Source organism: Andrographis paniculata, unplaced genomic scaffold, assembly GCF_009805555.1.
Source record: "Andrographis paniculata isolate CXL003 unplaced genomic scaffold, ASM980555v1 Contig26END, whole genome shotgun sequence".
NCBI classification, from domain to species: domain Eukaryota; kingdom Viridiplantae; phylum Streptophyta; class Magnoliopsida; order Lamiales; family Acanthaceae; genus Andrographis; species Andrographis paniculata.
Window position 1 is genome coordinate 594,646 of NW_026137557.1, and position 16,476 is coordinate 611,121.

A 16,476-nucleotide genomic window follows, 5' to 3' on the forward strand; every position below is an offset into this window, starting at 1 on the left:
AAAAAATGACAAAAATACTTCTATTAGTGTTCTATAATACTAATATAATGACATTTGTATAAATATAAAAATATTTTTAATATCAAATACAATAACGCAAAATGTAAATGTAATTTTTAGAGACGAATTTAGTTATTATGTAATATATACACTATTTGATTACAAAACTAAAATATAAGTTAAATATTTTTAAAATTATATTTAAATAAAATATATTCAATGTAGATGTTATTTTATGAATATATTTAACATATGTGTTGTTACATATAAAAATTACTTCGATATTATTTATCTGTTAGTATCAATAAAAAAAATTTTATATCAAAATTATTTTCTTTCCTACATATAATATTCAATAACTAATTTTTTTATTATTATATGAAAATTTCAAATTTTTTTATTTGTTTTATTTTATTTTTGTACAAGCAACTATAATAGGTGTGTTCCCAAACAAAAATATTTAAACTAAAAATACTAAAAAGATACAGTAGACAATTTTTTTAATATATATATATAATATATAATTTTCCTACAAAATACCGTATTAAAAAACAATTTATATCATTATTTTTATTTTTATGTTTGCACAATGTAATTTATAGTAATACATATATATATACATATTTTAAATATCCTTTACTATTTTTTTATACAAAATATTATATTCATATTAATTATATCATACAAAAAACAACTAATCTCTCTGTTTTCATAATATTATTTTTTAATTGTACTTTTTTATAAATAATAATAAAAAATACAAAATATTTTATATTAAAATAAAAAAAATTCAAATATTTATTATAAAAAAAGTCACAAAAATCACTAAAAAAATCAAAAATTAAATATTCAATCTAAATAATATATTTTATATATTTAAAAAAATTCCCGGTACTACATAAAAATATAATAATAATAAAATACAAAATCATTTAATGTAAAATTGGGTAAACAGAATATTCAAAAATACATTTGATTGGTTTCATATTTAAATATTTCATTTATAATTGTCTGTTGATTTACAAATAATTCACAATTTTATTTGCATTACATTTATTTTAATAAATAATAATTAATTTATTATTATTTTAATCATTTATAATTTTTCTTTTTTTAAAAAAAAAAAGAGAAATAGTTAAATATATATATATATATATATATGACTAAGAAACAACAATATCAACAAATTGGAGCTTTAATCTTCTGCCCACAAGAGTCATATGTTTTTAATTAATAGCACAAGGACGAAGAATTAAAAAACTAATACAACATGACAATATTCGACGAATTGAAGAAATTATGCATAAGAAATACGACCTCTCGATCACCACATCAATACAACATTCGAACCAACAAACCATCAGATAACACGAACACGAACTCGAACAATAAATTTATGATCGATCACCGATCAATCAAGACGACGATGAATCGTGGCTAGTTTTGCTCAGCATCGACGGCCGCGGGCTCGGGGTTTGCGTTATTTCGAGCCCTTTATTCCCGCCGACCCGGGGGCTCACTTCGCTCCGTATCTCGTGCAGTCGGGGGCTCCGCCCCGTCTGAGACACCCGGGGGCTGTAGACCGATTTCATCTGCTCGTGCGGCGATTGCGTCGAGCTCGTCACTTTCGGGCTTCGCGCATGTCGAATTTCGCCCCGGCCTCTTGTGATGATCTCGTCCAAGACCTCGCCGCTGTCGAGACTCGCGGGGCGCGGCGACGGATTGTTCCCTTGATCCTGAAAATCGACACCCGGAAAAAAATAAATTAGTACCCGTCGAACGTTCGATCGATATCCCACTCCGAATTTGATTTGTATTCGAGCTTGAGCTTAAAAACTTATTGAAACAACTAGACTGGTTATCATGCTGATTGAGGCAAATTAGCACTAGGTGTTTCAAATAACATAAACTATTTATTTTTCTATTTTGTCCGTTCCATAAAAAAATATCTATTTCTTTTTTAGTAACTGTAGTGTCTACCTAACATTACAAATACAGTATATTACATAAATCTTATTATTTTTATATTACATAATACTAATAAGGTTATTTTAGTAATTTTCACTTTATTTTTACTATGTATCAATATAATACTAATATACCTTAAACTCCGTAAAAAAAACAAACAGATATCTAGTTAAAGGACGGAGGGAGTATTTGAAAATATGTATTATATGTTCATATTTATATGGTATCGTGAGATCAATTGTAATATGTATTGTGTAGACTATTATCATGTGTTGTTAGTTCACGTGTTATATTTGTATTATATTAACGTAAATTCCGCGCTATCTACCATCATATCATGTGATATGCTATCGACACTGTTAAATTATATAATTCAGCACAGTGACTATAGCCTGAAACAATTCGATACGAATCGAGCGAGGTTACGCTCGATAAGAAGCTCGAAATCGAGATTTTCGACTCAAAATAAAAGCTTTACGCGATATCGACAAGCGGAGGAAAAAATTACGAAGCTTACGTCGAACGTTATGTTGTAGCGTATTGCGGGAGCCTCTTCATACTCCGCGGCGTCCAAGTCGGTGAGATGCGCGCCTTTGAAGAATCGGGGGAGAAGATACTGCCGAACCGGGACGAGCAACATAATCAACAACGGGAAAAGCACGCCGGCGATCGGAATCCACGTGATCCCGAAGCATAGCAGCAAGTAAAACGTTTGGAACAATGTGAACATCGCGATCGTCTTGAACGGCACCGTCTCGACAAACGTCGCGTGGTACTCCTCCAACACCCTGCAATTAGGCGTCGTCAACGAAATCCCGATTTTAATTAGCCGAGCGAATATCTATAGAACATATCGATTTCTTTCGCTTACATATATCGTCGACTCGGCGCCGTAAAGAGCAGCAGGATCCGCTCCCAGAACTGATTTCCGGGCAAGCTTTCGATCGCCATGAAAGCGAAGTATCCCCAGAGAACCGACGTCGGAATTTTCTTCAAAAGAGGCATCGCGGCGACACAAGTTCCGACCATCAATGCCTGAAGAAGATTGCTGAGGCGTTGCTCTTTGACTTCGACGGGGAGAAGTTCGTCGACGTCTTTTTCGACGTCGAAAACTGTGGTGTCGACGGGAGCATCCATGCAGCCGCTGCTGGAGGCGCGCTGGACCGTCGAATCTTTCAGCTCCTTCAGTCCCTGTCGTAAGCGAATACGCGAATGAACAAAAAAGACGAAAACAAATTAATTACGATTCGAGCAAATTGATCATGATTCCGAGCATACCGGCGCAGGCGGGTTTTGATAAATTAGCGGGCTTTGCATTTCGACGTACGCCTCTTGCATGTTGCTGTACAGTTGCGATAAATTCGCGTTCTTTCGAATGCTTTCCCGAGCAGTCGAAACAAGCTTATTCCGCAAGAGCTGTTCCATAGAAAGACATGAATTCGACGTCGTTGAACACGTACGTAACGAAATTTTACTCGAAAGTTACCTGATGCTTTAGCGTCGCCAAACTTTTGGTGTGCATCGGCGACTGGGGGATGACGCCGTTCGCGGGAGGAATGCCGATGAGACCACAGAGAATGACCTGATCGATACACAAAATGACGACGCTAAGATAACGGCTGAGACGATAAATTTCAGAAACGAATCGAAGCGATCGATACCATAAATCCCAACAGAAGAAGATCGTAGTGGTACGACGACGGTTTCTTGAGATTGAACTCCTTTTGCTGCGCAAGCTGCGACGCGACGCTATGATCGAAGTAGTAAAGCACGGCGATCATCGTCGCGGGAATGAACGCGCCGATGATATAAAGCGGAGGCACGTCCAACATATCCTGTCGAAGAGAATCGAACAAAATGCAATTAGAATCGAAATTAGATTTTCAAAATCAGCGTCGAACGCGTCGAGGCACCTTGATGACGGTCCAGTTCGAGTACGCGCCGGCAGACCACGGATTTGGGCTAAAGAGTCGTCGCGGGATGCCATGCGGAACGTCGTTAACCGGGATGTACGACACGGCCGTCCACACGAGCACCATCAACGGGACACCGTAGTCAGCGATGAATCCTCGGAGCCATCCTTCAGAATTTTCGAATAATATTCAAGTTCGCGAATAATATTTTCGAATCCTAATAAAAAAAAATACGTCGACGAAAATCGAACCTGCTCCGTATCGCCAAGATCGCGCCTTTCGACTCCGTAACGCAGTGAGGAGTAGTCCGAACGACAGTACCAATGCAAACATGCCGTTTCCGAATCGCCAGGAAGGTAAAAATTCGGTCTTCCGGCTATCTTCTCTCTTCGGAATGCCGAACTCCTCGACGACTCCCTGAAAAAGAATCGACAAAAAATTAGACCCGCAATCGAATCGACCGATAAATCGAGGCGACGAAGCGAAACTCATACTCACACGAATCGCTTGCTGCATAAACAGCATGGCGATCAAAAGCCCGAACAGTTCGCCGGCGAGGCGCGTGAATCGGTTGATGATCGAGCACGCACCCAAAATCGCGAGCAAGAAAAGCAACGCTGACGTCCATACACACACCCTGCATCGAAAAAAAAAAATCGAATCAAGCGAATCGATTTATTTTAGATTTTTCGATGATCGCAGTTAACTGCTGGATTTATACCATCCCGACCAGGCGACGAACAGATTCTCCCCCAAATCTTTACGGTCTTTTGCGAAATTGAACATGAACGTGTACATCAAAACAGTCGGCTCGGCTACTCCAAGTATCAGCAACGGCTGTCCGCCGACCACTGCATGAATCACGCCGCAGAGAGCTGTCGATGCAAGCGTCTGCACTGCAGTTAAAGCTCCATCTGTCGAATACGACACGGAAAAACTTATTTTACGACAAAACGATAAAAAACACTTCAAGAACATCAAAAAGAAAAGACTTTTTTCGACAATACTAGTGTTTCTCTCCAGCTGCTCCCCGAAAGATATAACCGGAATCGCCGATGCAAAGAATATATAAGTCGTCGGCGCCAAGATCCTACGAAAATTACACACAATACATACATAGATCATTCCAATCGAATCTACCGCGTCGAATCTTATTACACAGTAACACAAAAATCGACACGAACCTGATACCTGCACGCAATCCGCCGCTCCAGTCCTGTTTATAGCACTGCAGCCTACCTTTAAGATCGTTCTTAATCCCACGAAGCGGGACGAAAGTTTCCTCCATGACAACACCAAAACAATCCAACAATTCGACGGACAAAACCACGAATCAAACGAACAAAACAGCGACAATTCCACACGAATGATTTGAATGAGGCCTACAAACTTAACCAACACTAGATTTTCATGACCAAAAGGGCAGAAAAACAACACCTATTAGATCATTAACCTCAAATTTTAAAATCTTCGATTCGAAACCTTTTAACAGGTCCCCTCAAGACAAAATTTCTCTACAGCTTCACATTCTACCCGATTTTCGGAAAGAATAGCTTTCAGCTTCTAACTACAAAGAACCAAAGAATTCGATATCTATCTATATATATAGAGAGAGAGAGAGAGAGAGGTAGTTATATATATATCTGTATAGGTATAGGTATGTATGTATATGTGTATATAAGCTATGAATCAAGTCAGACAGATCAAAACAGGTATGATTCTAACGAAATGCATCCATTAATGGTGATCAAGAATCTCCAATCCAATCAACGAAATGAACAAACACTATCCATCTTAATCATCTAACGCCTGACTACAACAAAGCTGAGATCCATCAATTCGTCGAACACCTTGCCTACATCTAAGCAACAACACTGCTACTCCTCACCTAATTTTCCCCCAAATTCCACAAAACCTAAACGAACTCCAAGAACCACTTATTACATTATTCTGCAGGATCTCAGCAAACCAGAAGGAGAGATTTCAAATCCGAAAAGCTGGGATTGTTAAAAAATTAGGGAGAGCTCATGGAGCAACGAGCATTCATTCAATCGATTGGAATTTGCAACTGCAATTTACAACGAATGTAGAGGTGAGGAAGAAAGGGAAGCAATAAATGGAGAGAGAGAGGAATGTGGGAAGAGATTGTTGAATTTGTTGGTGTTTTTTTATGTGTTTTTGGGAAGGAGAAACAAAGAGCGTCGAAAGGGTGGATGATTGGTGTGGAGAAATGAAGGAATGGTCGAGATGAGTAAGCAGCTTAAATAAGTAAACAACTGACAGACAGCATCAGCATCGGCATTCAGACAAAACAAAAAAGCGATTGAAGATGAGAACACAAATGATTAAAAATTGATTTTTTGGGAAATGGGCAATGTCCTCTCGTCTCTTCTCTGCTGCTGTAATGTAAAAAACCCATCGGATTTACAGCAGGCAGCAGCGGCAGCCATGGCTAGAGCTCAAAGGTTGCTTCTTTTATTTATTTAAAATTTGATATTTAAAAAAAAATAGTTGGAGTTAGTTTGAAGTGTATTTTTTTATTTTCTTTCTGGATGATGCGGAACCAGGAAGAAAAAGTCACACTAGTCGAACACAAATTCAACCCTTACATCATCAGGCCTTCCTCAAGAGACTAGTTTGAAGTGTATTTAGGTGATACATGCTTTGTTTACATGATAAATATTTATTCATTTCATACTATTTATTTTTAAAAAATAGTTAAATATATATATTTTTATAAAATACTATTTTTTTATTTTTTATTTATCTTCCAAAAAAAATTTGATTTTATTAAAAAAAAAAGAAAAAACATAAGAAATAAAAGCTTTTTTGTCTTTCCATGTAATAATAGTAATTTTAAGTATGAAATTATGGTTACATTTTTTTTAGTGTTGTATTTATAATTTAAATTTTAATAGTTTTAAAGTGAAATAATTATTGGATTTGATATTTTATGTACTTTTTTTTTTTGTTTCACATAAAATATTTATTTTTTTATTTTGATTCTTTTCACATAATTTGTCATTTTATATTTTAAAAATATAATTATACATTTTAATTATATTTTAAATTTTATAATTTATAATTTTTCTATCTTAATTAAATTATTTAATTAATTTCATCTTATACAATTAATTTAGTATATAATAATTATTTTTACTACTATATTCCTTAATTACTTAAATAGTTCAATTGGATTATTGTTGGCTAAAATTATGTCACATTAATTGTATTTTTTTTAAAAAAAATAAAAATTTGTCCCGTTGGACTTGTGACATTAGGTCATGGGTTTAAACCCCCAACATCTCAAGTCACCTGCCACATATGGTTCGCCTAGTGTGACTTTTCCGTTGGACCTGATTTGCAGGGTATTAGATTCGGCTGAAGGTTTATCCACTGCGCACTTTCGGGATAGCGGCTGCGGATTCCCACATCATAAAATAAAAAATAAAATAAACTAAAATAAAAAAAAATAATAAAGAGCATGTTTTCACTAATTGATGATGTTTTCACTTTATTTGAAAAAAATATATATATATTTGAATGAAAATAAAATATGTAGTAGTTTTTCTTTTCAAATTAAATAGTGAATATATATAAATAATTTTTTTTTTTACTTTAATAAAATAGGCATTAATATAGTCTATCAAATAGAAGTGAGATTTTGTAAATAAAAAATTATATGGATGATATATATTTAAAAATTTAGATTCGATTTGATTCATTAATAATTAAATTATATAAAAAGCTTTTTTTTTTACCTCTGGAAAGAGAATAGAATATGCGAGTTAGAGATTCTGAGAAACAAAAGGCCGTTGGGGAAACGGGACAGAGTCAGGGGCAGAAATGTAAATTCATACGCACGCGTAAGCGCCTAATAGATGACAGCCTAACAATGCCTTGGTTTTCGATCGAGGGTATAAGTGTCATTTCATAAAAAGTAGGAGAAAATACACGGCAAGGGCAAAAGAGTCCTTTAATAAAAAAATAAATTATATACATAATTTTTAAATTTGAGATTCACACAATTTTTATTGTTAAAATGGATTTAGGCATTTAATTGTGAAGCATGAGAAATTGTAAAATAGATTATAATTTTTTTTGTTGATGTTGATTTTTATTGTTTTGCGTATGTATTATAGTTTTTAGTAATATTTTTAAAGAATTAAAATAATATATTATTATTAAAAATCGTACAAATTGTATTATTATGATTTCGATTTGAAACTCAAAATAAACATATTCACAATTTATTTAAAAAATGAGAATTGAGAAAATAACAAATGCATGAAGAAAATGATGTTTAGTGTGTTTGGTTGTGTTTTTAAGTAGTTGGATATTTTAAATAAAAATAAATCATAAATATGATATTTTATGTTAAATATAATAACTTTTAGAACAATATTTTAACCTAAATTGCATAATATAAAAAATATAAACAAACACACCCCAATCTTAAGAAACTCAATCGATGATAGAAACTTTATAATTAAAATAAAATTAATTTTTTAAAAATATTATCGTAGTTCATATGTCTTACTCAAACTTACAATCTCGAATTCGAACTAGCGTAATTATTTTTTAAACAATATAGATATATAAATATATATTTCGAAGAAGATGACGCTTAATCGATGTATAACTTAAGTTGAATTTTAATAATTATTATTATAATAATATTTAATATTATTAGACAAATTTATCATTTTTTTTTTCATTAATTGAATTATTTAGCTTATGTTACCATACTATTATTAATTAAAGTCTAATTAATATTTTAATAATAAGTAGCTTCCCTTTTTTAGTTCTTAACAAATAATTAAAAGAGGTCAACAAATAATTAATATTCTCTATCATAAGGTTATGAATTAAATAAGTTGCATGACCCCTCCCCCAAACCCCACCCCCCCTAGATTTATTTATTTAGGTAGTGTTATTTGAGCAATTATTTCATCAATTATTTTTCTTCACCAAATAATTTTCAAAAATAAAATAAATAAGTAAATAATTTTGGTTTTAATATAAACTTTGTATCATCCTAAAGTTAACTCTCAAATAAATCTTTAACCTTATTATATGGTAAAAATTTTTCTTTTTTTTTATTCGAATTTGTTATACATATTAATTGGTTTATTTAATATCAATTATAATAGTGACTTGAAAAGTTCTATGACTTAAGGGCTATTGATAAATAGCATGCATGGCTAATTATATATACATATATATATATATATACGTGTGTGTTTTAAGAAAAAAAAAATTGTAGATATAATATATATTATATAAAAAAAGGGTTTTTAAGTTAAAAAATAAAAAATGAAGAAAATACAAAAGAACACTTAAGTCTCCTTTACATCGTAAAAAAATAAATTAAAAATGTAACTTGTAAAGTCGAAGTACAAATATACATAGCAATTATTTATAAGATCCATATTTTTCCCCAAACAAAATTATAAGTTTAGAGGACACAAATTGTTGTTTTGTGTTTTTAGTCTTAGGGTATTTTTTATATGAGATACGAGAAATCGTATTTTTTAATTTTTTTTATTAAATTATTAATTTTTTGTAGTTGAATAAAAAATATATATATTATTATCATTGTATAAATGTGTGTATATATTATATATATATTTTTATAATACTAATCATGTCCAAAAAAATTGTTCAAAGAACACACATTATGTTTATGTTACTTATTTTTCAATGCATGAAATAAACCCTAACTCACACATAAAAAATAGGATAGATAAAATATATTTGTTAATTCATAATAAATTGATATCTAAATTCACGATAGATTCAATCAATTCAAGAATCAATTCATTAATAATCTTTTTATTTAAATTTTATAATATCAAAATATTATTTCAATTAGAAATTTTACTGTTGCGACCCGACTCTGCAAACCACGTCCAAACAACCTTGTAGCCTTTATTCCATTATGTAATAATGTACTAGATTCTCTTCCATTATGTATATATATAAACACATGTAAAGTCACTAAATTCAACTATAATTGTGATGAAATAATTATTTGCATAAAATAAGAACATTATTATTAATTATAATAATAATGTCCCAAAAAAATAAATTAAAAAGGCTAGTAGAAGATTGACGGCTAACGGTTCCATTAATTAATGTTGTTGAAAAATATTTATATAAAATTTAAAGTCAAAAAGCTTAGGTTGTCTATGACCAATGTATGCTCAACAAGACAATCAATATAAAAATTTTATTTATTTAATTATTTAAATCAGTGATAACTATGGAAACGTTACACCTTTTTTAGCTGTTAATCTTTCTATTTTATTTTATTTTTGGAAACCCTATTTTCCGAACCTAAGTACATAAATTCGATCCGTCATAATTTTTCGCTTTGAAATTAGTGAATAATTCACAAGTAGATAATGACTCAAGTGTGTTCTTTTATCAAACTTTCTCAAATTTCTGTAATTCATAAAAAATAAAATAAAACTATTAAATCAAACATCTATTTTTATTTTATTTTATATATTATAGTAATAAAAATTAATTCTACATTCAAATATCACATCGATATCTATTTATACCGTATCGTATAATTATTCAAATTCAAAATATTTACTATATAAATCTCAATAAAAAATCCAAACCCCTAAAACAAACACTCATTGTGAACACTTATTTATGGATATAAATCATATAATGTTTCGAAAATTGGGTAATCAAAAAAAAAAAAAAAACAACACACACACACAAAAAGATAATAATTTATTGATCAAGCTCGATCAAAATGATTTACATCTGAAGGTAGCCAGACTATGTATTTTTATTAGTGTTTTCAGATGTAAATTAAAAAAAAATACATATAAACTATACAAACGGTCCAAAAGTTTTTTTCGAGGCGCTATAAAATACTAAGCAAATTCTATATGATATATTCGGCCGAGATAATGTCAGCAGAATTTAAATTCGTGATATTGTAGTTGTAAGTCAATCTATCACCAATTGCAGGGCACTTGCATACTATTTTTTAGCACAAAATCGGCGTCAAACATTGATATTTGCTCTATATGATCACATTCATTATTATACTTTACTTTTTATTTCATAATAGGATTTTGGGAAATTTATTTTTCGGTGATATGCTATTTCAATGAGACAAAATTTTACCAAGATTCAAGAAAAATTTATAATTGATCTTATTAAAATAAATTTTACTAGAAAAGTCACTTATAATTTGCTTGTGATTGAAAAATTTGCGTACAATTCTTTTGTAATTTGAAAATACTTTAGAAAGTATTGTATAAAATCTTTTAGAATTTTTGTGGAGCTTTCTCGTATTTTTGAAAATACGACATGGAATATGGCTTTAAAAAATAAAATTTGTACAATATAGAACAAATAATGAAATGAAAATTAATAAGACATATTTATGGAAAGTTGATTCAAGATTTTATGAATTAATCTTTTTGTAAAACAATAGTGATAAAATTATCTTATCACATTTATAAGATAACTTTTTGTCCAAAAAAAAGATAATATAAAAAATTGAATGAAAGTTATCTTCAAGTAGGATTTCAATAAACATATAAATATTTGTGTGTGTGACAAACCTTACATCATTTATTGGAAATTGTGGTGTGCTATGAATTAGCTTTTGCTATTTTATATAGAGTTTGTTTCAATTAAAGTATTTTTAAAATATTTTTATGATATATATTTTACAAAATAAATATTAAACATAATGTTTAAGAGTGATTATTTTTGTTTTGAATGTAATCCTATTTCAAAATTATTATAACCATAATCGCAATATCTTTTGTACGATCAATCTCATCTTTATTTCTTATAATAATGATTTTAACTATCGATCTAAAAGATATGCTTGTGCTTTTACGAAGATGAATTAATTGTTCATTGATCTTTGACCTTTTTAGATTTATTTTCCGACTTTCATTTTCACCATTATTTATCTGATTTGAGCTGTTGATAGAATGTGTTTTTGGTATATATATATATATATATTTGTTTAGTATTTTTCATTTGAATATTTTTTATCTGAGCTATGAAAAACGTATCGATTATATTGAATTGTTGATCTTTAAGAATGAATTTAATATGTATTATATTTTTAATGATGTTAATCACAAAGTGTATCAAAACAAAAGTGTTGGATGAACAAAGCCTTTGTATATTTTTATTATCATTATTTTTAAAATCTTATATTATGTACTCTCAATCCGAACACATTAGCCCCAAAACTAAATTAATAAATATTAACTTTAACATTTTTATCACACCCCACATTGAAAATTTCATTTTATTTGATTATTACTTTTATTTTATAATTTTATGCAATTTTATTATATAGTTTAGCAAGCTATCCATATTTCTTTTTTTTTTTCTTTTTTTTTTTCCGAAGCCTTATGTGATACTAAACTAATGTACAAATTTTACAAATTACACAATAAAAATTACTAACAATATATACAAGACTTTATATAATTACATTCTAGAATTTTTTATATTGGCTAATGTGTGTATCTTATTTATTATTATTATTATTATTTTGAAAAAAATGTAAAATAATTAAAATATCTAGATAGAATTAGAAACTGATGTCCATATGCATGCATGCATGATCACACACAAACATATTATTAATACCACACAAAAAATTTCACCAAAAAGTTGAGACAAATTTAAAGCCAAAAAAATATTGAAACTTAAAAATCTGATCCTAAAACGACATGAAATCGTGTAATAATATAATTTAGGACATAACTAATTAATTTTATTATTGAAACCCTATTTGTTGTGGTTGTGGTTGTGGTGGGGGTAGGTTAATTAGGTTTGATCTATTTAAAAAATGATTTAATTTTAATATAGCAACATGTCTGCCTTTTTGTAAAGTTAGATATATATTTAGATACATATATTTGATTTTATTTTTTATTTTTTTTTTAAAAAAATACTATTGGGTGAATATCACTAGTTGGGATGTGAATGGATTACACATATTGCCCATATTTAGAAAAAGTAGATGAAATTTGATATTTTTATCAAAATTAAATATTTGATCATGGAAACCATTGAATCCATCCACTTAAAATTTTGGATCTTTAACTTAAATCAAATCCAAATCTTTTTAGATATTTGATTTTACATATATAATTGAAGTCTTGAATTTAAAAAAAAAAAAAGAGTCGAGTTGAGAATGATAGTACTATGGAATAAAAATATATATGTTTTTATTGATAAATTCATAGTCATCAAATCACAAAATACTGAATATAAAACAAAATAAATGCTCACGAAAAGTATAAATCTCGAGTTAATTATTTACCTTCAAAAGATTTCACTTCCAATAAAATAAAATTTGCATTTACCATAGAAAAATAATTATAATCCTTGTTTAATGTACATGCTAATTAACTTACTTGTACTTTTATTATTATTATTATTAAATTTATGATGTATTTTTATAGTATTATTTTTTAATACACATTACCTTCAATTCTTTATTTTCATTAAAATACTTCGATTGTTTTCTTTTGTAAAAGTTTATTTTATTTTTTATTTTATCATGCAATCATTGCAATTCTTAATTTTTATTATTATTATTATTTTTTTTCACGAAATATCATATCAAACTACTAATAAAAAATTTAAATTCCAAAAGATCATACATGAAAAGTAAATATAGATTTTAGAAGGTTGAAAATAAATCATGCTAGATGAGAAACTTTTTTATAGGCTGATTTGATAATATTAGAATAATTTCAAAACTCTATATATAACTTTATTTTGATTACTCTTTGACATTTTTGGGGTCAATAATTATCCTTTCACTTTTCAATGAAAATAAATAAATAACAACAAACATGAATACAAAAGCATCCACATAAAATTAATAATTTTTCTTCTTTTGTCACATATACATGTCTAATTTATGAAATTTATTTTGCAACTTTTTATAATTTTGTTTTGATCATATATACTTTGCAATTGTTTGTGGTTTTTTTTATTAGATTATGTTGATGTTTTTTAGGTGAATATGATTTTGAATAAACAATTAATGTTATTAGGTGTGATTTATTTTTTCTTAAAGAAAATTAAATTTAAAAATTTAATAGTAAAAAGTATATATGAAAAAGGAAAAAAATAAACAAACCCACAATTTCTTGGTAAGAATATATATATAATAGAGAAAATAAAAAAGCAACTCATTTAATTATGTGATTAAAAAATAAAAGTTCAATTTGTTGGCATCAATTTAACTTATTTAGGCAATCAAAATAGTCCCCTTTTAAAAAGAAGTTTGCCACTACTATTTTACATGGAAATCTTTGTTACAAAAATTAGGTACCAACAAAGTAAAATAAGATAAAAACATCTTCGTATGTTTGTGGAGTTTTGGTTCAGTTTTAAATAATAAAATTTTGAATTACAATTTTTATTTGAATATTTTGAATGTAAAATTAAATTTTATTGCATATAATATAATAGATAAATAAAATAAGTATTTAATTTGATATATTTTTTTAAAAAAATTATGGAACAGTACAACTCAACTCAGAACCTCACAAACAAACACACCCAATTTTGTTTGATTTTGTTTTGAATTTAAAGTTTTTATTTAAATGATATTTTAATATAATATTTTGTGAAATAAAATACAGTATTTTTTATTGAATTTTGTGGGGTTTGAATTTTGTGTGTGGCTTTTGAATAAAATATAATGTAAAATAAAATTTTAAAATAATAAAAAAATACAAAAAATAAATATTTGATTCAATGTTTTTTTAAAAAACCTTTTTATGAATAGTAAAAATTAAATATAAAAATGTACTAACAAAAAGTTTTTTGTTTGGTTGTGATTTGAGTTGCAAACCATCGTCATTTATTTTACACGATTTTTAATAAAAATACATATATTTGGCTACAAAATATTATATTAAAATACTATTGTTACGCACAAAAAATAATAATAATAATAATAATAATAATAATAATAATAATAATAATAAGGTATCCAGAGTCAGTTCTCAGTCGGTTGGTTCTCAATCAGATAAGCAAGTCAGATGGTCCGCGGTCGGGCAAGCAGGTCGGATTATCCGCAGTCGGATAAATGGGTCGGTTGATACAAAGGTTGGCTGCTATGGGGGTCGGTCGAAAAAGGAAGTCGGGCGAAGAAAGGTCTGTTGATAGGTCAGACGATTGAAGAGACCAAATAGTGGTCGTTTGATGGGGCGACCAGTGAGTCTTTTGATCTGGCGACCAATTATGTATCTAGATTGGTCGGTTGGTCGGTCGTTGGGTTATGCGGTTGGCGAGGCGGTTAAAGACATGTGTCAATGAAAGAGGCAGTTCTGAGTTCTGTAACTGGTGGGAACGGTTGGTGAAACAGTGCGACGGTTCTGAACGTTTTCTTCAAAGAATATTTAAGGATTTGGATCATCATTTGGCAAGGCATCTTCAATCAACTTCAACAAAGCAAAGTCAGATTTGGGGATCACCACTTTAAATTTCAGTATTTTATTTTCCAGTTTATTTTCTGTACCATACAGTGTTTAGAGATTCCTAATCTCAGGCACTAATTAATCAAGTTTAAGGATATTTTCTATATCTTTGAATTTTACTTTATTTTTGTTGAAAAATTACATCAACAAATTGGCGACCACAGTGGGAGAAAATTGCTGATCCATATGGCAAATTTTCAATTCCACAGTACAGCCGTTGGCTTTATCACGGCAGAAGAAGCTTCCCAACTACGGGCCGAATTGACAGCAGGTTTTCGGCAAATGTACGACCAGCAGATAGCAAATCTGCAGGCAATACATGACGCAATGCAAAACTTGATGGAGCAATCAAAATTCATGTTGAATTCGGTTCCTGCACCGCCAGAAATGTCATGCCCCCAAACGGACAACGCCATTCCTGAGCATATACCCAGTCAGACAGACTGGAAACAGGACCAAACAGGAGGACAGGCCCGACCAGGGACGACCGAATGGACGGAGACAGGTCGGCAGGATCACGACGCCTGGACGGACCATGGTCGGGAAGACCACACCGACTGGACGGACCATGGTCGGGAGGACCACACCGAATGGACGGACCGTAGTCGGGACAACCACATCGACTGGATGGACAAAGGTCGGGAGGACCACGCCGACTGGACGAATACAGATCGGGAAGACCACGTCGACTGGACGGACAAAAATCGGGAGGACTACGTAACCTGGACGGATACAGGTCAGGAGGACCCCGCCGAATGGACGGATACAGGTCAGGAGGACCCCGCCGAATGGACGGATACAGGTCAGGAGGACCCCGCCGAATGGACGGACACGGGTCAGGTCGCCGACCATAACTTTTCAGGCGAGCAAAAGAATGACAGAACAACAGTGGCCGAAAGGAGGAATAAGTCGGACGGGAGTCTGAATACAATGGTAGTGCAAGATCGACCAACGTCCAGGCCAGCACCAGTCTGCGATAAATGGAGGTCGGGTCCAACGTAGCCTCAAAGGATGGAGGTCGGATCTGAGGCTGACGTAGCCTCGGATGCTAACCTACTAACTCCTAAAACATCATAAGAAATGATGCTTAG

At 30.6% G+C, this 16,476-nt stretch overlaps 1 protein-coding gene across 2 annotated transcripts; it reads right to left on the reverse strand.

Annotated features, from left to right (window-relative positions):
- Nucleotides 1-1,179: 1,179 nt before the first annotated feature.
- On the reverse strand, nucleotides 1,180-6,127 carry LOC127246074 (boron transporter 1-like). Of its 2 annotated transcripts, XM_051267272.1 has the most exons (12): nucleotides 5,066-6,126; nucleotides 4,889-4,971; nucleotides 4,603-4,795; nucleotides 4,380-4,518; nucleotides 4,133-4,298; nucleotides 3,882-4,048; nucleotides 3,630-3,803; nucleotides 3,455-3,550; nucleotides 3,247-3,384; nucleotides 2,840-3,159; nucleotides 2,486-2,756; nucleotides 1,180-1,736 (listed from the first exon to the last, which is right to left on the reverse strand). In XM_051267272.1, the coding sequence occupies exons 1-12, from the start codon at nucleotides 5,167-5,169 to the stop codon at nucleotides 1,416-1,418; spliced, it is 2,172 nt and encodes a 723-aa protein (XP_051123229.1). In that variant the 5' UTR covers nucleotides 5,170-6,126; the 3' UTR covers nucleotides 1,180-1,415. The 2 variants fall into 2 exon arrangements, with proteins under 2 accessions (XP_051123229.1, XP_051123228.1); XM_051267271.1 differs by having other exon boundaries at nucleotides 4,603-4,971; nucleotides 5,066-6,127.
- Nucleotides 6,128-16,476: the final 10,349 nt, after the last annotated feature.